Source organism: Pogoniulus pusillus, chromosome 15 (assembly GCF_015220805.1).
Source record: "Pogoniulus pusillus isolate bPogPus1 chromosome 15, bPogPus1.pri, whole genome shotgun sequence".
Taxonomy (NCBI): domain Eukaryota; kingdom Metazoa; phylum Chordata; class Aves; order Piciformes; family Lybiidae; genus Pogoniulus; species Pogoniulus pusillus.
In genome coordinates, this window is record NC_087278.1 from 11,776,017 (window position 1) to 11,801,877 (window position 25,861).

A 25,861-nucleotide genomic window follows, 5' to 3' on the forward strand; every position below is an offset into this window, starting at 1 on the left:
GTGTAAGTCTTACAAGTCTAATCTTTAACAGTATTTCTCTGGATTGAAATACTTACAGTACTTCTTACTTCATTTTGGTATGGTGTGTGTTACAGCCTTTCTTCTTTCCTTTCTCTTCTTTCAACTTTTATTAGCTGGCAAATCTGAACGGAGTTATGCAGAGGGATACACCAGCCCCAGAATGCTTAGGTGGTGTTCTTTGCCCAAGCCTAAACAGCAAACAGGCTCAGGCTTCCCAAACCCGTAGGAACAGAGGAGAGGATGCTGTGTCTTACTATGTTCTGATGCTTTTGAGACCCAAACCCTGGAGCAAAGCCCCATCCATCTGGCCCGTACCATAGCCATCCCTGCATCTCACTCTTCAACAGGAGCCCATTTCAACACAAGATGATACAGCAAAGGGCTGTTTTGCTCATGCTGAGAAAGGAAATTGAGGTGCAAACAACTTTTGCCCAACTGCTGCAGTTGAGCAAAGTCCATCCATCTACCTGCAGCAGAGTGCTACCCAAATACCCTGCAGGCCAGAACTGCCCTGCCCTGCCCCGGGGGGACAGCACACACAGACACACGTCTGCCTTTAGCCACGGGTAGGGGGAAAAACACTTGTTCCTTTTGCAAACACAGATCAAAAGTGCACAGTGTGAGTGAGGAGGGGACCGGGCCAAGCTCCCCCACCCCAGTGCGGTCCCGGCCTGTGCTCGCCTTCACGCCCTCCCCGGACAGGTGCCCGCTGCCTCTCCCGGCCTGCGCCACTAGCTCCGGTGCTGTGCGGATGACCCTGTGGCCATGTAACGAGACCAAACTGGGGTCTGCCCTGCGCTGGGAGCAGGACTCGACGCTGCATTTCTGCCAGGCTGGACCGTCTCCAGGCCTCATGCTGTCGAGTCCGGCTCTTCTCGAGGCAGGGGTGAGGGAGCGACAGGGCAAAAACATGCCGGTTGGCCAAAGAGGGTCTCTGCCCACCCGTGGCGAAGGACGCGAGCGGCCACCCTGCACATGTGCCAGGCAGTCCGGACGCGCGGAACTGGCTACGGCAGCGCCCTGGTAGCGTAAACGCCGCTCCGCGGTAGGACGCCAGGGGGCGACAGTAGCCTCCAACTCCCGCGCCAACTCGCGCCGAAGATGTTTGACCCTAGGCGGTTCCCGTCCGCTCTCTGCGGCGCTGAGGCGTCATGATCCTCGGCGGCCGCCGTCGAGCCGTGCGGTGGAACGGGTGCTGTTCCGCGTTGCCGCGGGGTTGTCGGCCAGGACCGCACTGCCGCCACCATGAGCCGAAGCTACAATGATGAGCTGCAGTACCTGGACAAGATCGACAAGAATTGCTGGCGGATCAAGAAGGGCTTCGTGCCGAATATGCATGTGCGTGGTGGGAAGACTGAGGCCAACCAGGAGCCCCGTGGGGGGTCGGGTGGTGAGGGGTGGCCCATCTGAAGGGGGCAGGAGGGCTGCCCGGCAAGGCGCCGGCGGCAGCCCTGGACAGGTCTGGTGCAGGCCTCCCTGACAGGTCTCCCCGCAGGTGGAAGGCGTTTTCTACGTGAACGACCCTTTGGAGAAGCTGATGTTCGAGGAGCTGCGCAATGCCTGCCGCGGTGGAGGTGCGTCCGGTGGAGGGGAGTGGGTTGGGGTCCATCTGACCCAGAGAGTGTCCCCACACGCTCCTTGGCACAGTCTCGAAGCCCTTACTGAGCGCCCAGGTTCACACCACCCTTTCTGTGGGCCCTGAAGGAATCAGGATGGAGCAGGGGCATCGGGAGCAGACCCAGCTAGTAGGCGTGGAGAAGCAGTGAACAGCACCTCGTTTATTTTCTGCCTTGCCAGCCACTGCGGCCTGGTGACCATGCACAGGGCTGTCGTCTGCAGGTGGATCATGTCCTCTGCCCACATCAGATGGACAGGTACAGCCTTGCCAGTAGCCCTTTGTGCACTCCCTGAATACTTACGCTCAGAGTTTAATAGGGGGTTGTAACCAAGGCTGTTTTGTGCAGCAGTAGGGCACAGGGCTGGATCCAGATCTGATATCTGGGCTGGGATAACACACTTCTGCTGTTACCACAGAAGTGGTTACCACCACAGAAGAAGTTACCACTTCTGTAACACAGAAGTGTTACCCTAACCCAAGGCTCTAAACAGCATAAGGTGGGCTTAAACCTTGTAACTCATAACTAGGTCATGCCAGGCACTTTATATGAAGAATGCCTGCTGATGATGCACTTCTGAGTTGACAGAGTTTTGAGGAACCTCTTCAGAAAGTGCTTCACTGTGGTTACCGTAGTTAATTATCAGATTAATTCTTTTCATTTCCTCTTGCCTTTTCAGGTGCAGGTGGCTTTTTGCCTGCTATGAAACAGATTGGGAATGTGGCTGCATTACCTGGCATTGTGCATGTGAGTAACTGCTCTGAAAATTTGCTCCTCTTCTGTTCCTGTTTACCAGGGATTATTGCCTTACAAATGGGAGCTCTGTTGTGAGAAGGGATATGGACCAGTATTCTTTCTGAGACAGGCTGTGTTAGGAGCCCGTTTCTGATAAAGGAACGTTTGCAAGGGTAGGTGATTAAGGTGTCAGAAAAGGAAATAGCCACTTACAATTAACTGCCTTTCTACTGAAGCTTTTGTAGCATTGCTTTCTGCTGTTTCAGTTTGCTTAAACCACCTTTCCCCCATGGCCCATACAGACTGTTGGTTTTGAGGGAAGTGAGGAGACCACAGGAAGACCTCTTGTCTGCACTTGCATTGCTGCCCTAATGTTGGTAGTGAGCCTTCCTGTGCACTCAAACTCTTATCCCTCGCCTCGTGCGTTTTTGAAAGCAAAGCATCAGGTATGATGATATGTGAGGAAAAGAGCAGGCTGGGGCACTTTTCAAGAACTGCTAAGTATGATGTGGACATAATGTTTTTCTTGTTCAATATTGCATCTAATAAGTGACAAATAACAAATTTTCTTCGTTTCTCTTGGTGACAGAATTTTTGTCTGTAACTAAAGCATTGCATCATGCTGTTAAAATGCCTCAGTGGTCAACCAAAAAAGGGAGTAAGCTAGACTGGTAACCAATTAAAATGAGAATTTTGGCTGCTAGTTCTTAGGAGAGATCATCAATCCATTCAAATCTTCATGTTTTATTTCCAAATAAAAGATTTCGTTGTGATGGGGAGGGGAGGCAGAAGAAGAACATAATCCCACTGCCCAGTATTGTTCTTTTTGACATATGGTGACAGTTTAACACATACTGAAAAGCTCCAGTTTCTGACAGCTTTCCACATGTTTAGGGTTTTAATTTTTGTTGTTTGCTTGAACTGATTGTGGAGTGCTATTAGTGGTGTCCTAATCTAAAATTGCCAGGCTAGATACACTTTGGACTTGTGGATCTGGGTAGAAGCATGCTCTTAATTTCTTCAGAACTAATAAGAAAAGGATCAATAAAAAGAATTCTTGTATAAACTATCTTGTCCTGTCCTCTCAGGATATAATCCTAGAAGAATGACTTCTTTCTGCCTGCAGGGTGCAATCTTTGGTCAAGGTTTGATGACACAGATATGAAGAGAAAATACTGACTGTTTTATGATTCCATTTCATATCACTAAACTCTTCCCTTGTTACATTTACAGTATTTAAATATTGCAGACATCTCTAGATGAAACTTGATAAAGACAAACTCATCTTCACTCTTGGCCTCTGCTTTATGCTACTCATAATTAGCATAAAGTAGTTATCTTGCATCCAAGGAAAACCTAGGTTAGAATTCAGTTTGAGATTGTATTCCTACATTTAAGTGTTTTCAGCATCTGATCTAGTCAGTAGAGCCAAGGGGGCATCTCAGCTGACTAGCCACTAGGTGCTTGCTTCTGCATGAGATATAGAATCATAGAATGGTCTGGATTGGAAGGGACCTCTGAAAGTCATCCAGTCCAACCTCATCTGCAGTAAGCAGGGGCATCCTCAACTAGATCAGGTTGCCCAGAGCCCTGTCAAGCCTCACTTCAAATATCTGCAGGGATGCGTCCCCAGCCACCTCACCAGGTGACCTATTCCAGTGTTCCACTACCTTCATGGTAAGGAATCTGTGCCTAGCGTCCAACCTAAATCTGCTTTTCTCTAGTTTGAAGCCATTGCCCCTTGTCCTGTCACCACAGGCCTTTGTAAACAGTCTCTGCTTTCTGCTCTTTGCTTTCTTTGATTGTCTGTCCTGTAAGTGCAGGAGATTAGATACCTGAATTGATGTATTTACTTCATCTATGTCTGAACATCAATTCTCTTCTAATACATTTGTTTGCAAATGTGACACAAGGCAGAGCATAACCAAGGTGACCCTGTGCAGTGTAGAGGTTCGTAAAACTCTAACATTGCCTTCATTCTCTTTCAGAGATCAATAGGCCTTCCAGATGTCCATTCTGGCTATGGCTTTGCCATTGGCAACATGGCTGCCTTTGATATGAATGATCCTGAAGCAGTGGTTTCACCAGGTAAGGAAGACTGACATAACCAGCACTGAGAAATAGCTGAGATGGCATAAAAATATTTTCTCAAGTGGCAGGTCTTTATATACAGAACCAAAGCAAAAACAGCCCCAATAGAACATGAGAATTATAGGTAGTTAAAATGTGCTTAACTTGTGCACTCAAAATCTTTATGGAGCAGGTGGTTAAACTAAAAATATCTAAACAGTAATGAGAATTGCCCTTGTGGTTTTGGCTTGGGCTTATAATACCTGTCAGCTTTTAAGAGAGAGCAAAAGACTTTGAACTTTGTTTTTACCAGGTTGATAAAAAAACAGTGCCTTCCTTTGAACAATGCTTGAAAACATGCTTTCCACACTTTATTAAAATTCCCACCCTAAAATGTCTTTGTCTTTTTAATGAACACTCAGGTCTTTATTTACTGATGGTCTGGAGATGCTATTGCAGTTGTTGTGACACATGATACTTGCATTTCATGTTTCCTTCTGGCAGTTCCAGTGTTCCTTATTGACTCTCATGCAGCATCTCTTAGTCTGGGATCCCTGCTCTAGCACTAATTAATACCAGAGCCTTCACTAGTAAATGTGGCATGATTTGTCTTTCACATTAGACCATGCCCTGTAGTATTTATTTGATACCTAAGAGTGAAGCTAAACACTAAGCACAGAAGTTTAATATTCCCTGTAAGTATTTATCACTTATCATTATCACTAATTACCATTTATTCCAGTGAAGATTCAAAAGGGACTTTCTCTGTAGAACATCTTGGATCAGGGAGCCATGCTTATACCTAGTACTTTCTTCTGACCTTAGTGTGCTAGTTTGAAACAGGCTAGAATGCTTCGGTGAGAAGAACTAGATTGCAGGCTGTAAAAGGAACACAATGGCGATGTCTACTTCACTCACAGGCTTGCTGAGATGTATAGGAACAAGAAATAAAAATACAGATAACCACTCTCACTTGGGCTGCTGGCTGAGCTGCATCTTACTCTCTAACCTCACCCTTCATTTTGGACTAATCGACTTTGCTTCCTAACCCCCTGGCCGAACCTCTGTTCTTCCTTGGGTCTGGGGTAAGGTTGAGAGGGGTAGGGGAAGGTGAAGGGGTGGTTGGGAGCCCCTCCTGGGGACTCAGGTTTCTGGGAGGGGAGTTGTGTTTCTGTATTACCTTTTACCTTGTATATGTGTGTATTTAACTGTATATACTGTAAATATCTGCTTGTATATTGTGCTAGCTGTAAATATAAGCTTCATTCATATTTCCAGAGCCGGCTGAGTCTAGTCTGGGTGATTTACAAAGTGTCAGGGGCAGGGAACACCCAAACCATCACACTTAGGCAGAAGAAGAATATCCTCTGTATTTTCTGTAGACGGTGTACTTTATAGTTATGTCTCTTTGTCTACTTGCTGGAGCAACCTCGTTAACACAGACCTTTGTAGGCAATTGTATAGCTATGCCTGCAGAGCATAGGCTCAAAACTGAAAAACTGTTTTTTCAAGAGCTTTCATTTTTTTCTCTGCAAGACCACATTTTTGGCTGTCTTGAAATCCATGGCTTGGTGTAAATCTGTTTATAATGACGTTTAATGCACTTCTGTCTTGTGTCAGAAAGAAGGTGTAAGTTTACATGAATTCTCCCTGTCAGCAAAGACACTGATTTAAGATGAGTATTCAGCGAGTGCTCACCAGTAGCACATGCTTTCTTACTAACTCCATGGCTTTCCCCCACATCTAGGTGGTGTCGGATTTGACATCAACTGTGGTGTCCGCTTACTGCGTACAAATTTGGATGAAAGTGACGTGCAGCCTGTGAAGGAGCAGCTTGCCCAGGCTATGTTTGACCACATTCCTGTTGGTGTTGGCTCCAAAGGTGTCATCCCCATGAATGCCAAGTAAGAGAATGGCTTTTTTGTGCACATTACTAGAGAGGACATCACTGGATCTTTATTTTGATGACAGATTCATCAGTGGGGGACTTTAAGAAAGGAAAAATAATTTCAAACCACTTTGCATACTTCCTGTGTAAGTGCTTCACCAGGAGGATTGGCACAGTCATCAGCGCACAAAGTCAACTATTTAAAACCCTGAAATAACCAAAAATTGTTCTGACAGAAAACTTCTTTGAATGTAAAGATATTTTTTTAAAGGGATGAGAGAGAAAATACATTTTCACACAAGGAAGAGGAAAAAGTTATGGTGGCCTATCTAAAGTGAATATATTTGTAGAACTTGATGCTCATGTTGTATTAAGAAACTGGACTTGTTAGGGGACTTGGGGGCTGATCATAAAACCAAGGAATAATTCAGGTTGGATGGTTCCTCTTGGTCATCTTATCCAGCTCCTTACAGATAGTAAGGCTAAGTATGAAGGTAGGTCTAGCAGCAAAGTTAGATCAGGTTCTCATGGCCATGTCCAATGGTATTTTAAGCATATCCAAAGATTACCACCCTAACATAGCTGTGTGATAACTGCAGGGATTTGGAAGAGGCACTAGAGATGGGTGTGGACTGGTCTCTCCGGGAAGGCTATGCCTGGGCAGAGGACAAGGAGCACTGTGAAGAATATGGAAGAATGCTGCAGGCTGACCCAAATAAGGTCTCCTCGAGAGCAAAGAAGAGAGGCCTGCCTCAGGTAATGTTATCTTTCAAGAGTGCTGATTGTTCCCACAGTTCCATTTGTCCATATTCCCATAGCTTTCCCCAGGGCTGCCTTGCTAGCATTGTATGATTGGTGTGTTGTGATTGGCAGCTGGGAACCCTGGGAGCAGGAAATCATTATGCTGAGATCCAGGTTGTGGATGACATTTACAACGAGTACGCTGCCAGGAAGATGGGCATCGACCACAAAGGGCAGGTGTGCGTGATGATCCACAGTGGCAGCAGAGGTCTGGGCCACCAGGTTGCCACAGGTATGATCTGACTGGTGCAGATACCTGGAGTGAAGCAAACTCCTCACTTTGGTGGGCTTGTTGGCATTTCTTGGGGTGTAATTGTTGAGCCTATTCTGAGTTCTCTTGACATGGTTTGCCTTGAGTTTTGTCTACTCGAGCTCACAGCAGTGTAACTTTAAAACCTATGGCTTAATTGTCTTTGTTCATGCAGAGTATTGACCTTGCTTTTATTCATCTGCACTGTGGTAGCTTAAGAGATGGCTGACTTATGCTAGAACATGGGAAATTTCAGTTAGGTGCTAACATTTTCATGTGTTTTTTAACCATTAAAGTGTTCAAATGCTGTAACAGGTTATTTTGAGAGGTTGTAGAACCAGCATCCTTGGAGATACTCAAAACCTAACTGAATCAGACCCTGAGCAACCTAAACACTGCTTTGAGCAAGTGGTAGGATTACACAACTTTCCAAAAGTCCCTTCCAACCCAAATACTATTCTGTGATGAGAGAGTATGCAGATTTTCACTGAATCCTCTGGTAGCAGGCCTGTCTTTATATATATTTGCTTAGGATAGTGAGTCTATAATCTCTGGTGTAACAGAGGCAGGCATTCCTGCAGCAGAAAAAGAAAAGATTGTTCTTGGGTGTAAAAGGGTTTTACATCTGCTTTTCTTGTTTTGAACCCAAATGAGGTGCTCGCATTATTAGAATGTATCACTAGATTGAACTGCTTCTGTCTAAGCACAGAATATTTTTGAGTCTCTCAGAATATTTGAGGCTCTTTTCCTTCTAAAAATAGAATCATAGAATCAACCAGGCTGGAAGAGGCCTCCAAGATCATCCAGTCCAACCTATCCCCCAGCCCCATCCAGTCAACTAGACCATGGCACCAAGTGCCTCATCCAGTCTTTTCTTGAAGACCCCCAGGGACGGCGCTTCCACCACCTCCATAGAATAGTGTTAGGGAATGCTGTTTGCAAACAACTGATGCTCTTCTGCCACTTCTTCACTTCTGCATTTTAGAAGCAGCCATAGGTTTGACCATTGGACAGATGCGTTCAGTTTTGGAACGTAAATTATAGTCCACAGTGGTAATCTCACATGCTGAAACAACATGAAGAACTCACTTAGACTTGCATTTATTTCCCAGATGCTTTGGTGGCTATGGAAAAAGCCATGAAACGGGACAAAATCATCGTGAATGATCGCCAGCTGGCATGTGCCAGGATCGCCTCCGCAGAGGGGCAGGATTATTTGAAGGGAATGGCAGCTGCTGGGAACTACGCGTGGGTCAACCGCTCTTCTATGACTTTTCTCACCAGACAGGTACAAGAGGAGTTGTCTCTGCTGATGTGTTGGTACTCATCTGCTTTATCACAGAACACAGAATTAGCTGCAGTATTTAACATAATTCTCTTCTTTGTGCTGCTTAAGCATTGTTTTCTGGAGAGACTTACATAAAGCTGCAGTCATGCCAATCTCATCTAAAACCTCTCAGCATCACTGGATTTTTGAAAATGCCTGGAACTGGTGGAAGAGGATACAAGAAAATTGTTCTTGTGCTGCTGAAGCCATCTTTTGAAAGTTGCAAGAATTTATCTGGCTAATACCTGATTGAATTCCAGTGTTAAAACTGCCAATGAGCAGATAAACAATCTAGGCTGTCCAGCCCTGTCACATTCAGTACTGTGGTTTGTATTCAATTCTGTCGTGGCTAAGTTAGATTGAAATACCAGTTTAGGTCACTGACTTCATCGGTAAGAAACACTTCTAAGTAGATTTGTTGCTTTTGATTCCTAAAAAGATGTAAATCTTCCACAGGTATGCAACAGTTATCTTCTTGTATTTCAAGTGCTGATTTGCTTTCTTTTTAGGCCTTTGCCAAAGTCTTCAACACCACCCCAGATGACCTTGATATGCATGTTATCTATGATGTGTCTCACAACATTGCCAAAGTGGAGCAGCATGTAGTGGATGGAAAGGAGCGCACTCTGCTAGTGCACAGGAAGGGATCAACCAGGGCCTTCCCTCCACACCATCCTCTTATTGCTGTTGATTATCAAGTAAGTTTACCTGTGTGATAAGGAAGTCAGAAGATATTTCTGGATTAATTGGGCAGTTGTGGGGGTCTCTTAACAGAGAAACAAATCCTGTTCTCTTTATTTTTCTGACTAACAGCCATGGACACCTAGTGGGATGGTGATACTCTGATTTTTGGTGTGTTCAGTGTAGGACACCAAGCTCTCCTTCTGCTCCTCACCCACAGTGGTTCTAAGCCCAAGTGGACTAAGTCCAAGTCTTAAGTGGTTCCACAGTGGTTATAAGTCCTTCTAAGGAAGGAAACATTTCATATTTAGGGCAGGCTTCAGTGTTTGCCTTGTCTGTGTTGGACACATCTTTAGATCTGCTAGTCTGCATCTTTCAGTGCAGTTAGTTCTCTGGAATTCTTGATACCAGGCACCTGAGGCAAACAGGGATTGCTCTGAGGGAATGGGAATGTGGCCTCATTTTCTGGAGATGTGGTTCTTCTCAGACTTTTATTAAGAATGAGTTCTTTAGGCTTTTTCTAGGTGAATTAATTGTCATTTGCATCCACAGCTGACTGGACAGCCTGTTTTGATCGGTGGGACTATGGGCACCTGTAGCTATGTTCTTACAGGCACAGAGCAAGGCATGACTGAGACCTTCGGAACTACCTGCCATGGAGCTGTAAGTCAAAAAGTCATTTCAGGAAGGGATTGTATTTGGACTGTCATCCAGAGGAGAGGGTTGTTCAATGATGTCTAGCATATGATTCATCTGTTAGTTGTACAACTAGAGAGCAGCCTTGCCACAGTAATTCAAGTCCAGGGTTACTGCAGGCTGAAGTCCTCTTTGTCTGTTGCTGAACAGCTTTAACTGCTGCAGAAGATTTAGGGGATGCTCTTTTATATAAGGTGTGGGTCAGGGTGAAGATGTGAAGAATGAGCTCCTTTTACCAAATCTTGCTGTCTTTGAGCTAACAAGAAAGCTTAACTATGCTGAGACTCTCCATCAGTACTTAGAAGATGTTCATTCCTGTGTGAGACAAGAATGATAAATGGCTTTCAGTAAAACTCTTGACTCCTGAACACTGACAAGTGGTTTGAGTAAAAAGACATTTACAAACTTGCACGTTATACACATGGAACTTTCCTTGCCATCATACCATAGCAGATCTTGCAGGAGTCCATCACCTAAAGTCTAAATCAATTTCCTGTTTTCTGGATTACTGTAGTTTGTGCCCTCAGCCATTCTATGATTGCTTTATAATGTAGTAATGTTTTTCTTTAATATAAAAAGTTCTGGTTTTCCAAACAGCTATGAAAAATAGAACTAACAAAACTTCTGTCTAGGGACGTGCCCTGTCTCGAGCCAAATCTCGACGCAACTTGGACTTCCAGGATGTGCTGGACAAGTTGGCTGACATGGGCATTGCTATCCGTGTTGCTTCTCCTAAATTGGTCATGGAAGAAGTGAGTTAAATACTTTAGTATGTGGGAGGGAAAAGGGGGTCTTGCTCTTTGGTTGAATGACCTTCTTTGCAGCGCTAGGTGATCAGTAATGTCCTGTAAATATACAGCCTCGGCAATTCACAGTAGCGCTACCCAGTGCAGCCTTCCCAGTCCCTAAAGTCTTGCTGAAAGGGGACATGTCTGTTTCACAGATTTGGGGAGGGTATGGTTTTCACAGAATCAACCAGGTTGGAAAAGACCTCTGAGATCATCGAGTCCAACCTATCACCTAACTCTTCTAATTAACTAACCCATGGCACTAAGTGCCTCATCCAGCCTCCTCTTAAACACCTCCATTTCCTCTTGTCCTGTTTTTAATTACTTGGGAAAAGAGGCCAATACTAACCTCATTGCTACCTCTTTTTAGGTAGCTCTAGAGAGATAATAGTGAAAATAAAACATAGATGAAAGCTGCATTAACTCTCTCAGCCATGACAGTTTCTAAGCACAGAATAGAAAGTGCTAGAATATAGAATTCCATAGAATATAGAATCAATCAGGTTTGGTGAGGTGATGGAACAGGATTTTTTCTGCTTCTTCCTAGTGATGGGGATCAACCCTGGAAAATCTTTGTGAGCATCACAAAAGTAGTTAGGTTTTATAGGTTCTCTTCTTAAATGATGCTCTCCCAGCTTTAAACGTTTTTTTTACAGTGCAGCTGTCATGTAGATTATTAGCAGTGTATGAGAGATCCACCTCTTTTAAGATAAATTCCTATATTTGCTCTAGAAGAGAACTCTAAATGGCTAGAAAACTTAAAATATTATGACTTCCAGTTCCTCTGTATTAACACAATGTAATGTCCTTTCTGTTCTCAACCTCCCTCATAGAAGGGTGTTAATCATTTGGAACTGTGCATTGTACAGACATGTTGATCCCATTAAAGTCAAGAGCAGCTTCCTTATCAGAATGCTGGAGGGGGAATCTCTGGAGTTAAGCTCTAAGGAGCAGTGAAAATAAATCTTTAAGGGGGAAGTTGGAGTGACTTCCTGCCAAACAGTGAGGTTTGGTGTTCTCACGTGCTGATGGACTATAGGGAAATAGCTAGTATTTTATCTCCAATGCAGTGAATGGTTATTTGGAAAGCTAAGTGTCTCATAGAGTTCTTAGATACATAAGTTGGCAAGATTCTCAATATATTCGCCTGCTTCTGCACCCTCAATTTATGTGATTCTGTTTCTGCAAAGAGAAGAGGGGATATCAAAAGCCTGTATCTAACACCCTATGCCTTTGGGTTGTTTATAGTTTTGTTGTGTTTTTTTTCCTCTCTTCTCCCTCCAGGCACCAGAGTCTTACAAGAATGTGACAGATGTGGTTAACACCTGCCATGCAGCTGGTATCAGCAAGAAAGCCATTAAATTGAGACCTATTGCTGTTATAAAAGGCTAGGAACTGGAAGGCAGCAGAAATGCACCAGCATCTTCAGGCCTTACACAAAACTGACTAGAACCATCATCTTCCCTCACCTCTTGGACTCTGTAGGATGCTCAGATGTCACATCCTTGTTCTGGAAACACAGCTGAGGAAACCCCTGCTTTTAACACCTCATAGGCATAATTAATGCCCCACCACTCCTTGTTGTATGGTGTTATTTTCTTGTGAGGAAAGGGCAAAAGTTAGTAAGTCTTGGTTTTTACATGCAGTTCCTTCCCATTTGTCTGATGATTCCACAGGCAGGACTTGAGGCTTGCTGAGCTGTCACTAATTGCTGTGCTGCAAGACCACCTCCATCAGCAAAGATGAGGTATGAACCAGATCTGCCGTCCCCACACCTGAGTGCCTGGACCTCTTTTGCATATAGAAGTACTCTGATAGGGTATAGTGCTTCTGGGCAAGGAGAGGTGCTCTGTTTGCAGAGACCTTTATGCACAGTCTATAATGCTGTATGTTTTCTGGCAATCAGGTAAAAAATCTGGAGTTGGGAGTAGTGTCCTGCTTGGGTTGAGAGAGACTAGCTAGGCTTGAGGCACAGACCTCCCCTCTTCCCCCATCCTCTCCTGTTTAACACAGCACCTGATATACTTGGCTTAGTTTAGTGCAAGCAGGTGTTCCACAGTCTTGTGGAAATGCTAGTGGGACTGAGTATATTGCCTTGGGAGGTTTTGTTTGCCCAAGAAAAGTTGTGACTTACCTTAAAGATGTACTAATCCAACGTTTCACAAAGTCCTAAGCATGTTCAAGTTGGATTGAGTAATACCTGCTTGCTGTCTTGCAGCTCTCATTTAAGCAGGACCAGTTGCAGGGTCAGGCCCAGTACTATGTGACTTCTGATGTTACTTTTACATACTTTAACCAAGACTAGAGGAGAAGCTGACCATCTCCACCAAATTTCGAGGATTACAAATAAAATGGGAAGATGGACATTGCACTGTGTCTGTCATGTTTATTCTGTGGGTAAAATGTCTGTTGTCCCACCTTTAAGTACGTACCTGAGCTTGAAAACCATCCCATTTTGTCACTTAAGACGATGGATTTTGCAAGGAAGTGTGCAGATGGCATAATTTCTGGTACAAGAGAAGGACAATGCAATGCTGTTGTCTCACCTTGGTTAGAGAATGATAGCTACAATTTGAAGGCCTGCTGGGTTCACCTCACGGATTAGAAGTGGAGCTTGCCTGTAAGCCTGCAATGCGGACACCAGAGGGCAGCGGGAGGAAAACTTCAAAGCAAGAGTGGAGCTCTGCCAGAAACTCGTGTAAAAGGAGCAGGTAATGATTGATGGACTCCAGTGCCTTCTGATGAAACAGCCCTTTAAGTTTAGGATCTTAGCTGAAACCTGTTGATCTCAGGAGGCATAATGGCACTTTACTTGACTTAACTGCTTTGTGCTTTTTGATTTCTTAAGTTCAAATACTGTATTTGCTGCAGGTTCAGAAGCAGCATATGCAGTAATAGTCACTGATCTGAGTCCTTGTGGCTCTGATTTTACAGACAGTTTCTTTTTAAGCCCTGCTTTTTTTCCAATGGAGTTGTTCCAGATTGCCATCTCTGAGGTCTGAGACACGGTTGCTGAATTTAAAACAAGAAACATTTTACTTAGGACTATGAATTAGCCTCCACTGACTGAAACGTTCTGCTGAAATGGGTGTTCCAACAGAAATTTCTGTCTATAAATATTTCAGACTCTGATGTGGAACGCTAGGGAACCCTTACAATATTCATAATTAAAAATCAGCATTCCTCAAAACACAGTTAACTCTTGCTATTGAGAGACAGACATGAGTTTTTCACAACAAGCAGAACCCACGTACAGTGGAAGTGCATTCATGGGTATGCCTTAAGTCATCTAACCATCAGTGTTCATGCATTAGCATGCAAGAAGTGCTATCAGTTCTGGTTTCCTCTTGCAAAGCTAGTATTAAAAGTAAGTTAATATGTTACGCTGTATGGAGAAGAGTGCTGGTTTCCTAACCAGCTAAAAAGTCAGGAGTGAAAAACATAGCTCCCAGCTCTTCAAATTAGAGAAAACACCCAAGTTTAAGCAAATCTGTCCCTTTTCTCCAAATAGCTCTTCTTCCCTTTCCCCTCCTCTTCTGTCTGTTCTCCCCTCTCAGCCAGGCAGAGAAAAAGCCTCCCCACATGTGCAGTGAAGCCTCCTCTGTGAGTCAAGGAACCATGAGCCTGTTATTTGCCTTAAATGCCTGGTGGATTCTAGCTCCAAAAGCACTTTCTAAAGGACATGACATACTTTAGACACAAGTGAAAACAGGATTTTATCTTATGGGAAAGAACAACCCCATGTACCAGTATAGGTTAGGGACTAAGCTGTTGGAGAGCAGTGCAAGGGAAAGAGACCTTGTGGTCCATGAGCCAGCAATGTGCCCTTGTGGCTAAGAAGGCCAATGGCATCCTGGGTTGTATTAGAAGGGTTGTTGAGAGAGGTACTCCTTGCCCTCCACTCTGCCTTGCTGAGGATGCATCTGGAATATTGTGTCCAATTTTGGGCTCCTCAGTTCAAGGAGCTCGGGGAACTGCCTGAAAAAGTCCAGTGTAGAGCCACAAAGATGACTAAGGGAGTGGAACATCTGCCTTATGAGGAAAGCTGAGGAACCTGGGTGTCTTCAGCTTGGAAAAGAGACTGAGAGGCAACTTCATTCATGTTTCTAAAGATGTAATGGATGCTTGTCAGGAGGATGGAGCCAGGCTCCTCTTGGTGATACCTAATGATAGGGCAAGGAGCATCTGATGCCAGTTGGAGATAGGAGGTTCCACATAAACATAAGGAAAAAGTTTTCCACTGTGAGGGTGACAGAGCACTGGAACAGGATACCCAAAGAGGTAGCGGAGTCTCTTTCTCTGGAGACATTCAAAACCTGCTTGGATGCATTGTGTGAGCAGCTCTAAGTGGTCCTGGTCTGGCAGGGGGATTGGACTAGATGATCATTTGAGGACCCTTCCAATCCCTAACATTCTGTGATCTCTGATGGGGGTTTCATGGCACCCTCCTTGTCTCTGCTCACAGGACTTGCTACAGGGCCTGCTGCTGTGCAAGGACAGCAAGCTGGGGCAGTGCTTCATCTCTTGCACCTAACCGAACGCTCCTGGTGCCCTCAGGGGTTTGTGCAGGTGTGGTTCCTGTCACTGTCAGCACAGCATTAAATAGCACACAGAAAAGCATTCAGGTTTATGTCGCTGGTGGGTGCTCTTTCACGAAGTCCTCTAAATGCACCCTCATGCTGCAGAGTGCCACTTGCTGGTGTGAAGTGTGAGGTAGCAGGGACAGCACTGAACTCCTGGGCTGTGCGAGACCCCTCCAGAAGGCAGCTTCCCTGCAGTGTGTTTCATTTGCCATAATAGATGGCAGAACTGGAGTGCAGCTGATGGCCTCCTCTTTGTGCTCCAGGGCCCTCTAACTCTCCTAACTCAGCCTCCTGCAAGGGAAACTGGGACCTAGCAAGATAGGTATTTGCAGTGCTGTTTGCTGTGGCCAGTTGGTGCTGTATGGCACATCCCACTGCTCGGGAGCCTGGTGTCTGCCTGTTTACCACCATCCTAAGGTCTGAGAGGTTTTTTTCTCCTGTCTCTAACTTTCCTCTTCCTGCTTCCTCCTCCGCTGGTGGTCCCAGGCTGGTGTTCTGGGCCAGGAGGAAGGAGTGATCTCTGACATATCCCTGGCGCAGGCACCCCCACCCTCTCCTCCGCTGTCCTTTGTTCCTCTCAAACACAAACACGCTGCACTGGCCTCTTCTCCCTCCCCCCGCCAGTCTTCAAAGCGACCAGGCAAAGCCCCATCCCTCCGGCAGCATGTGCCAACACGCTCCCCTGCCTGCAGAAGGAAGGCTGCGGTGAAGCAGAGAGCCTTGACTCTACCTGACATTTGCTTTGCTCTCTTGAGCCCTGTCCTAGGGCGAGGGATTTTGTTCACCAGCACCTTTGGGTTTCTATCTGGTGACAGAGGTGCATGGTAGAAAAGCAGGAGCTCTGCAGCTGCCCAGCCAGGGCAGCACTGGGCGCAGCTGCTTCATCCTCGGCACTGTGGGAGGGAGCAGAAGATGGTAACCTGGCACCTGCAAAGCGCCAATAATTACGTGGTTTCTGGTGGTAGGGTTTGGTTTAGTTGCAATACATAACGGGAGGATAGGGGTCGTTCGGTGCAGTGAGGTGAGATGGGAGAGGAGAGGGTACAGAAAAGCTCCCAGGCAGATAAACAACTTGTCCTCCTCAGGCACCAACCAAGCAATCCCCAGTCTGAGATGCTGCTGCCCCTGGCTGTTTGTGGTGCAGTGCACATCCCCATCTTGCTGCACCCTTGCTCCCAAATCCCAGGAGATTGCTTTGGCCCACATTGTGTATAAAATTTAGAAACCAAAATAAGCACTAGTCTTAACTGCAGAGATTAAGACTAGGAAAGGGAAACAGAGTCATCTGGCAGCACTTAATCTGACATTTACTAGCTTAGCAGAAGACATGCAGGGGCTGGGCTGCCCTCACATCGTGAGGTGTTTGAATCAGCCTTTCGTGATGGAGTCTGTTACTAAAGAGAGGTGCCAGGGACAGCCTGGATTGCTGCGCTTCCCCCTCCCCCCCCCCCTTCACAGTATCACAGTGTCACCAAGGTTGGAAGAGACCTCACAGATCATCAAGTCCAACCCTTTATCACAGAGCTCAAGGCTAGACCATGGCACCAAGTGCCACGTCCAATCCTGCCTTGAACAGCCCCAGGGATGGCGACTCCACCACCTCCCCGGGCAGCCCATTCCAGTGTCCAATGACTCTCTCAGGGAAGAACTTTCTCCTCACCTCGAGCCTAAATCTCCCCTGGCGCAGCCTGAGGCTGTGTCCTCTCGTTCTGGTGCTGGCCACCTGAGAGAAGAGAGCAACCTCCTCCTGGCCAGAACCTCCCCTCAGGTAGTTGTAGACAGCAATAAGGTCTCCCCTGAGCCTCCTCTTCTCCAGGCTAACCAATCCCAGCTCCCTCAGCCTCTCCTCGTAGGGCTGTGCTCAAGGCCTCTCCCCAGCCTCGTCGCCCTTCTCTGGACACGCTCAAGCATCTCAATGTCCCTCCTAAACTGGGGGGCCCAGAACTGAACACAGTACTCAAGATGAACTACAGACATCACTCTGCTGTCTGCTTAGGCTCAGTTTTGCCCTGCAGGTGAATGGAAGTGGGGAAAACAGTTTCCTCCTTTCTTCCTTCCCTTGCTGAGGCACTGATCCCTTTTTTTCTGTGCAAGCTGTGCCTCATGCTGGAGAGATGAGTTGGGAGCCCAGGCTCTTTCCCTTGCTATTCTTAGCTGCAGTAAGCCTGCACAGTCAAGTAGGTTGGGCTTTCTGCACTTCTCTCTGAAGTGTTATCCCAAAGAACCTGATCCCATGCCAAGTGTCAGGAAGGGAAGAAGAAATAGATGGGGAGGGGGGCCCCCAGGCACCCAAGGGGGGGGAGGGAGGGATGCAACTCCTGCAGGCGAAGATGTGGCAGTGGGTGTGTGCATGATAAGGTCCAAGCCCTGATGTGTTAGAGCAGCACCTTATTACTTGAGTCAATTAAGTGGTAGGAGATTGTCAACCTGAGCACCCTTGTAGGGAAGAGCCACCCAGGGAGAAGAGCAGCCTGCCAGCAGATGTGAATACATACACTTGAGGACAAGACATTAGGGTTTTATGACAAAATCTAAGGGGGAAAGGAGGGAAATGAAAAGCAAGCTAATAGAGCACTTGAAATGATGGAGGAGGATCTGAATCTTTGAACCCTACCTATCCTGCAGTGTATGAGAGATTGCATAGACCTCAGCCTTAATTTCTCTGTGTCAGCACAAGCACCCAAATGTGCTTCTATCCCTAAATTGGTGCTCTTCAGTGCCCATGGCAGAGGGAAGGATATAGACCAGTTACCAAAACCTCCCTAGACCCTTTGGCAAGCACCCCCCTGTGATAAGCAACTATGAACCCTTCAGGTTGCAGCAGTCAGTCTTCAGATACCAGCACTGTGCTTTGCTTCTGTTTTGGTCCTCAGGTAGGTTATAGTAACAAAACCCAACAACATTCCCTAGCTTTGTTTCCAGTTCTAAGCAGAAGGGCGAGGAGGGCTTCCTGGCCTTACTGATAAATCACCTGGTTACAAAGTCTTTGGCTTTCATCCTTAAAAAACAAAAAAGCAAACAGGTTCTTTTGCTTTTGACTGCTGCTTATTATTGCTGGGATATAAATTTGTGGCATTCACACACAAGTTATCAAGCTTTAAAATCATAGGTAGGCTGATCGGCTCTTCCACTGTTGCCCTGCCAAATCCTTAACCACTTCTTGGATGAGGAAGAAGAAAGTACAACTATAAATTATTTCTTTCCCTCGAGGGTATTTGTACTGCAGCTGTTGCTAAAGGGAATTTCTCCATTCACCCCTAACAGTGCTTTGCATCAGTCGGATTCAAAAGGATTGTGATGAGCACTTTCTTCTCTGTTTTGATTTTTTTTTAGTGTTTAGGGTATTTTCTTCTCTATTTTGAGTATTTGTATATTTTGAGTCTAGCCCAGAAAGGGATTTTGTTCACCTCCTTCCTGACATAAGCCTCTGTGTGTCTGCAGGGCTGAACCCATCTGTGGTGAGGAAAGTGAGCTCTAGGGCAGAGGGGAACCTTCTCCACCAGTGGAAACCTCTTTGCCCAGCCCATGATGCACACAGGGCTGTGCTGGCAGGAGGGTAACTTTGGGTGCAGACAGGGCAGCACAGGCAGCACCGTGAGCACTTCTCCCCATGCAGCCCCAGTCGGCACTTCCACGGAACAGAATCGCCCCCACCATGGAAGAGGTCTCAGGCAGGGTTGCAGTGCCCATAGGACAGCCAGCTGGGTCTCAGAGGGACAAGCAGAGAGGGAGACCGTTGCTCACAGGCATGTAGCATGCCAGGATCTATACACTGCACTGGAGAGGGCTTGTCCCTCCTATCCTTCCCTGCCTCAGACACAGGGCTGCGGTCAACAGGAGACATGCAGGCTTCTGGCTGCTCCTGCCAGACCCCTCAAGCTCTTCCTTTAATGGTCAGTGGATGGTACAGAAGTTTTATCTTGATTGAGAAACCTGAAGCTTGTTTGTGAGACAAATATTCGTTTCCTTGTCTCTCGGTCAGGAATTCAAACTATTTGATGATTATCAATAGCAGCCAAGAGCACCATCGCTGCCTTCTCTCCTCCCTGTTCCTCTGGCACAAAGTGAATTCTCTGTCACAGACTCATTCCTGAAAAGTTCAGTGTAAGGCTGAGGCATTTAGATATATCTCCAGAGGCAGCTTTCAGTGCTCTTACCCATCACAGACCTGTCCAGCCTGTGCCAAGTCACTTCATTTTCTTAGATGTCCTGTCCGCAAATGATGATAAAAATCACTTCATTTAGTCTCACTTTTTGTTGGTCTCTTGATTCAGGGATCATCCCCTCTGTGTTCCGAGGATACAGGAGCTAGAGCTGTGTGAAGTGCTTAACACACCTTGCATTCACTGTCTTCATGTGTTCATGTGCTAAGGGACAGTAGCTGAAAGAGCATCTTGGTGCTCAAGGGGATGTTTGGGTCCCAGTGTCTCCAACACAAAGGTGAAGACACAACCTCTCATTCCCCACATACAGAGCCCCACTGAGTGGCTCAATCTCGATGCAGCTGGACTTCCTTTTGCAGGAGGAGATGACAGCATGGGAGCAGGCTAAAGCTGGAAAAGGAGTGAGACATAGATAAGAAGTGCTGGGAGGACGACCTGGGAGACCAGAATTGCTCTCTGCAACCTGAAGTCACCCCATGCAATGCCCAGGAGCTGACCAATCTGCTGAGGAAAGGAAGTGCCCTGCTGAGCATCCAGGCTGTGCTGCTGCCCAAAAAAGAAACAGCCATGAGGAAAGTAGTTCTGCAAAGGACAAATTCGAGCTCATAACTGAGTTAGCCTTAATATTAATGCACATTGCAGAGGCAGGGAAGCCTTCCAGGGATCTTCTCATCATAATTCTACAAGCCTGATTCAGCAGGGACCAGTGTCACTCAGAGCAGGACATTTGTGAAAAGGGGCTAGGGCAGTCCTGTAGAATTTGAATCCTCCTTCACCTAGTCTCTGGACATGTTCTGCATGTGAAGCAAGTTACAAAGTTCTCTGACATCTTCAGTTGTGTAGACAGCCAGCAAATGCTCTGGGAAGGCTTCTCCTGAATGTCCCAGTGTTGCCCCTGTCCCCCTGACCTGTAAGAGTAATGTCTAGTGTGGAGGAGTGGTGGCTGTGCTGGGTGCTGAGGTGCAAAACTGTAATCTGATGCAATAACAAGGCATGCACTGTATAAGAAAATAAGCTGGAGGCAGCTTCTGGACAGCTCCAGTTCCCACTGAAGAAAGGGAGTAAAAGCTGTGCACAAAGCAACCTCAAGCAGAGAGGATTCCACTGGCAGCCCAAACCAGCTTCCTCTGGTTACTCTCCCAGAAGAGGCAGTGTTCCAGGGCAAACTGGGCTGCCCCAGGCTAGGTTTCCTCCAGAAGATTTTGAGTTTGCTGCTGAAGCATATTTTACTCATTTAGACTTCACAACAAATTCATCGGGTCTTTAGCTGGGAAGGTGCAAAGGGAGGGTGGTCTGGGGAAAGGGACAGTGTTCAACTGAAGTTTTCATGCAGCAACATTTAAAGAGCGTGTGTCAACATGCAGGGTTTTGTTTCACTTTACTTTGTGAGAGACTTCAAAAAAAACCTGGAGATCAAACTGAAATGTCACACTTTGGGGAACAAAACACTTAAGAGAGGCCTTTGGATCTAGCAGGAGAACAAAACAAAACAAACCCCTTTGTGGATCAACCAGAAATTATTTTCTTCTTCAGCTACTTGTGTTTGCCAGGGAAATGATAAATTAATGTAGCACCAGAAGGAGTGAGAAGAGCCTCAGGGCCTCCCCAGCCCTGAGTCAGCTGCCATGGAAGGGCAAGAAGCCACACAGGGCCCTTTGCACCAGTTTCCCATTAGCCCTGCCCTTGCTGCCTGCATCCACCTTCCTCCTGGTATGGGGCACAGCCCAGCCTTCATGGCAGCACCCTGGATGAAAGGCTGGATTCCATTTGGGTTGTGTTCAACCCACTTTTCACAAAGTCCAGCAGAGCCACCTTCCTCCTCTCCATATATGGTGACTCAGCCAAAGAATTCTAATCTCCGTGGTCTGTCTGCAGTTGTAAAATACAATACCAATGGAGTTGGGCTTGTTTATCCTGAAGCCATGAAACCGTTGTCAGAAGAAACTGATACACACTACTGAGAGGGGGGGGGAAAGTGCTGCTGCTGGGGAGGATTTGACTTGAGACACCACTTCAAATGGAAATTTCCCTGTTTGAAGTGGCTATGTTTTTCATCTCTGCACCTTTCATTTCTTTCACTGCAGGAGCATGCACTTGCAGGGTCTGTTTGCAAAAGGATTAGCTCCTCTTGTCTGCAGGTTTCTACTACCGGGCTGCAGGTGCCCTCACCACTCATGGGAGCCCTGGAGAAACAGTGTCTTGAGGTGAAAGGCACTCAGGTAGCCCAGTTTGGGAAGCACCTCAGCCCCTGCCCTGTTGCCCCACATCTGCAAGCCAGGAGGCCTCCACATCTGACCAGCACTGGACAGTGGGGATCTGCTCAAGTAAACACTGAGTGTATCCTAGGTACTCCAAATCCAAATTCAGCTTCCCTTTCCTTTAAAGACATCTGAAGCCTAAAGGAAGCAGATCAAACACGTGAATGTGAACTGAGATTAATTATACATTTGCAACTGGAGGGGGGAGGGAAGGATTAATGTTTGTCTGCATTAACCATGCCCGTGGGGGGGGTCTCTTTGTCTTTGCATGCAACGATACTTCATGAGATACTAGGTCTGATTCCACCAGATCTCTGGAAAAGCCTTAGAGGCTTGGGAAGCTCTGCAAATGCGTTTCAGCAGGAGGCAGACAAGGAGAAGGGAAGTGTCGGCACTGCCTCCTCAGAGCACTGGAGCAGCCTTTGTTGAATGGCTGGAGGCTGCTTCTTGGCTCCTGAATTTCAAACAGACGTAATTATCATTTGGATAGGGTTCAAGACTTGGAGGGACTTGCCAGATCTTTCATGAGGGGGGGGGTGAGTTTGTCCCACTGAATCTAGGATAAAAAAAAAACAAGAAAGAAAGGAGGGATGTGATTTAACCATGTAGGTATTGTCCCACATGCATAATGGATTGGGCAGCATATACACCTAGTGCTGTCCTATAACCTGGCTTACACACACTTCCCCTTTGGAGCACCTGCAGTGTAACATTTTGATGTGCATTACCTGGCTGAAACAAAGAGGACGTTTCTCTACCAAGCCTATTCTCCAAAGAGTTCCATCCCAAATAATATCAGGGGAAAACAAAATACATCTGATCCTCCAAGGACCTCACTGACTCTCCAAAGCCTTTAAGCTTTTTCATAGAATCATAGAATCATAGAATCAACCAGGTTGGAAGAGACCTCCAAGATCATCCAGTCCAACCTATCACCCAGCCCTAGCCAATCAACTAGACCATGGCACTAAGTGCCTCATCCAGGCTTTTCTTGAAGACCCCCAGGGACGGTGCCTCCACTACCTCCCTGGGCAGCCCATTCCAATGGGAAATCACTCTCTCTGTGAAGAACTTCTTCCTAATATCCAGCCTATACCTCCCCTGGCACAACTTGAGACTGTGTCCCCTTGTTCTATTGCTGGTTGCCTGGGAGAAGAGGCCACCCCCCACCTGGCTACAATGTCCCTTCAGGTAGTTGTAGACAGTAATAAGATCACCCCTGAGCCTCCTCTTCTCCTTCTTCAGTCTGCCTTGCTTCTTGGGGAAAAAAAAAGCAACCTGAAACTGTAAATGTGCTCTTAGTGCAACATTCCCACTATGACCATGTGGGTGAAACCTTGGGATCGTTTCCCAACATGTCCCCAGGCATCTCTTCTAACTCAGACTAAACTCTTCTTTAGCAGTTGTTCCTGTCCAGTTACTCTCTGCAAATGTGTGGCCCAGGTGGTGTGCCACACTGTCTGTGTTGCAGCAATCCTCACTCTGCTAGACCCTCTCCCACCCAGCCACAGCTTCTGATGCCCACCACTTCAGATACTCAATAACTTTATTGCACCCAACAAGGCCTACAGGGATGATTAGGGGATGATTAAGGGACTGGAGCATTGCCTTATGAGGAGAGGCTGATGGATCTGGGGCTTTTTAGTCTGGAGAAGAGAAGACTTACAGGGGATTTAATAAATGTTTATAAATATCTGAGGGCTGAGGGGCAGGAGGGAAGGGACAGGCTCCACTCAACCTGCTCCCTGTGATAAGACAAGGGACAGTGGATACAAACTGCAGCACAAGAGGTTCCACCTCAACACAAAAGGAACTTCTTTACTGCAAGGATCACAGAACACTGGAACAGGCTCCCTAGGGAGGTTGTGGAGTCTCCTTCTCTGGAGACTTTCCAGGCCTGTCTGGATGCATTCCTCTGTGACCTGAGCTAGACTGTGTGGTCCTGCTCTGGCAGGGGAGCTGGACTTGATGATCTCTTTGGGTCCCTTCCAACCCCTAACATCCTGTGATCCTGTGATTATTAGGTGATGAAACGACCTAAACTGTGACTTTTTCACTGAAGACACGAAAGTGAAATGTGCTCTTTTAGACAATGACCTCACTACAACTCCAGGAAAGTTTGCAGAAAATAACCAATGCTATGACAGATTTGCCCCAAAAAAAAATGTTTTCATGATCAAATACAATGTTGTTGTTTTCTTGAATCATAAAGCCAACCTATTTAATTTCTCCCTGAAAACACTGTCCTCTGCTACTACAGTGTAATTCAGCAATTGCATGGTGATGGCATTGCTCCTGGTTTTCTTGCCCTTTCAATGCTAACTCCCCCAGCATACACAGATACAACTTACTGCCCTCGTGAAACTTGCTCTTAGTACAAATTGAACCAGCTGTTAACTGAATAAGCTTCTCAGACAGAGTACTATAAACAACATTTAATAACCGTATGCTTTATGGGCTTGTTAATGTAAATGGAACTCTTGAAGCTTTCATAGTGCTGCAAAAGGCAAAGCTGTGGAGCATGCTGCACATAAAGAGGCAAATGCCTCACATTTGTACATTCTGTCACGCTGTAGGTACTCAGCTTTCATCTGTCTTAACAGGAACCTCGGGATGTGCCAATGCTACTTTGGCCCTGCAAACCAGAGGCACAGCATCACCCAGATGTTGGGAGCGTATTGCTGTGGCCGAGGCGCTGAGGGAGGCAGCAGTGGAGCTGGGCAGGGCTTTTCATGGCTTTTGCCTGGCTTCAGAAATGGTTTGCATCAGTCAGTAGCTGGGTGCCAGTGGAATCACTGGCATGACAGACTGGCAGAAAGATTCCTTCGTCCCTGCCACCAGTGTGCCCAGGTGGCCAAGAGAGCCAGTGGCATCCTGGCCTGCATCAGGAATGGTGTGGTCAGCAGGAGCAGGGAGGTCATTCTGCCCCTGTACTCTGCACTGGTTAGACCACACCTTGAGTACTGTGTTCAGTTCTGGGGCCCCCCAGTTTAGGAGGGACATTGAGATGCTTGAGCGTGTCCAGAGAAGGGCGACGAGGCTGGTGAGAGGCCTTGAGCACAGCCCTATGAGGAGAGGCTGAGGGAGCTGGGATTGGTTAGCCTGGAGAAGAGGAGGCTCAGGGGTGACCTTATTGCTGTCTACAACTACCTGAGGGGTGGTTGTAGCCAGGAGGAGGTTGCTCTCTTCTCTCAGGTGGCCAGCACCAGAACAAGAGGACACAGCCTCAGGCTGCGCCAGGGGAGATTTAGGCTGGAGGTGAGGAGAAAGTTCTTCACTGAGAGAGTCATTGGACACTGGAATGGGCTGCCCGGGGAGGTGGTGGAGTCGCCGCCCCTGGAGCTGTTCAAGGCAGGATTGGACGTGGCACTTGGTGCCATGGTCTAGCCTTGAGCTCTGTGGTAAAGGGTTGGACTTGATGAACTATGAGGTCTCTTCCAACCTTGGTGATACTGTGATATGGGAATAGCACAGCATAACGTAGAATAGAGCAGAATACAGCCCAATCCAGAGATGCAGCTGCAGTACCAGAGCTGGGTAACATGCAAGGCCAGATTTATCTGTTAGCACAGGGGATGCAGGTGCTTGCACCCACACAGGGAACAAGCAGCCCAGTGAGCTCACAGCAGTGTCACGGCTCCAACCAGACACTGGTAAAGACATAGAGGGGCAGCTCAGTGATATCCTCCACAGAGATGGGGCAAGCTCTGCTGATGTTCCCAGCACACAGGCAAGAGGAGGGCCATGCTGTTGTTGAAACAGAGGGAAAACCCGGGCTGAGTTTATCCCTCGGCTCCTGACAGCAGGTTGGCTGAGCACTGCAATCATCTCCTCCCCTCTGCATCTAGAGCACAGTCTGCTCACAGCTGCTCAGCACTTTGATAAGAAATATGCTTGGAGGCATTTTGCAATAAAAAGCAAGAAAAGACAAACACAAAGTGATGGCAGGCAGATAAGTTTGGGCAGACAGAGGGATCTCAGCCA

The 25,861-nt window shown here is 46.7% G+C and overlaps 1 protein-coding gene across 1 annotated transcript; it reads left to right on the forward strand.

The window, feature by feature from the left end:
- Positions 1-1,174: 1,174 nt before the first annotated feature.
- Positions 1,175-13,244, forward strand: RTCB (RNA 2',3'-cyclic phosphate and 5'-OH ligase). Its single transcript, XM_064155379.1, has 12 exons — positions 1,175-1,359; positions 1,517-1,595; positions 2,317-2,384; positions 4,361-4,460; positions 6,190-6,346; positions 6,930-7,086; positions 7,204-7,363; positions 8,494-8,669; positions 9,218-9,406; positions 9,942-10,052; positions 10,718-10,837; positions 12,158-13,244. Exons 1-12 carry the CDS (start codon positions 1,267-1,269, stop codon positions 12,263-12,265), a joined length of 1,518 nt encoding a protein of 505 aa, XP_064011449.1. The 5' UTR covers positions 1,175-1,266; the 3' UTR covers positions 12,266-13,244.
- Positions 13,245-25,861: the final 12,617 nt, after the last annotated feature.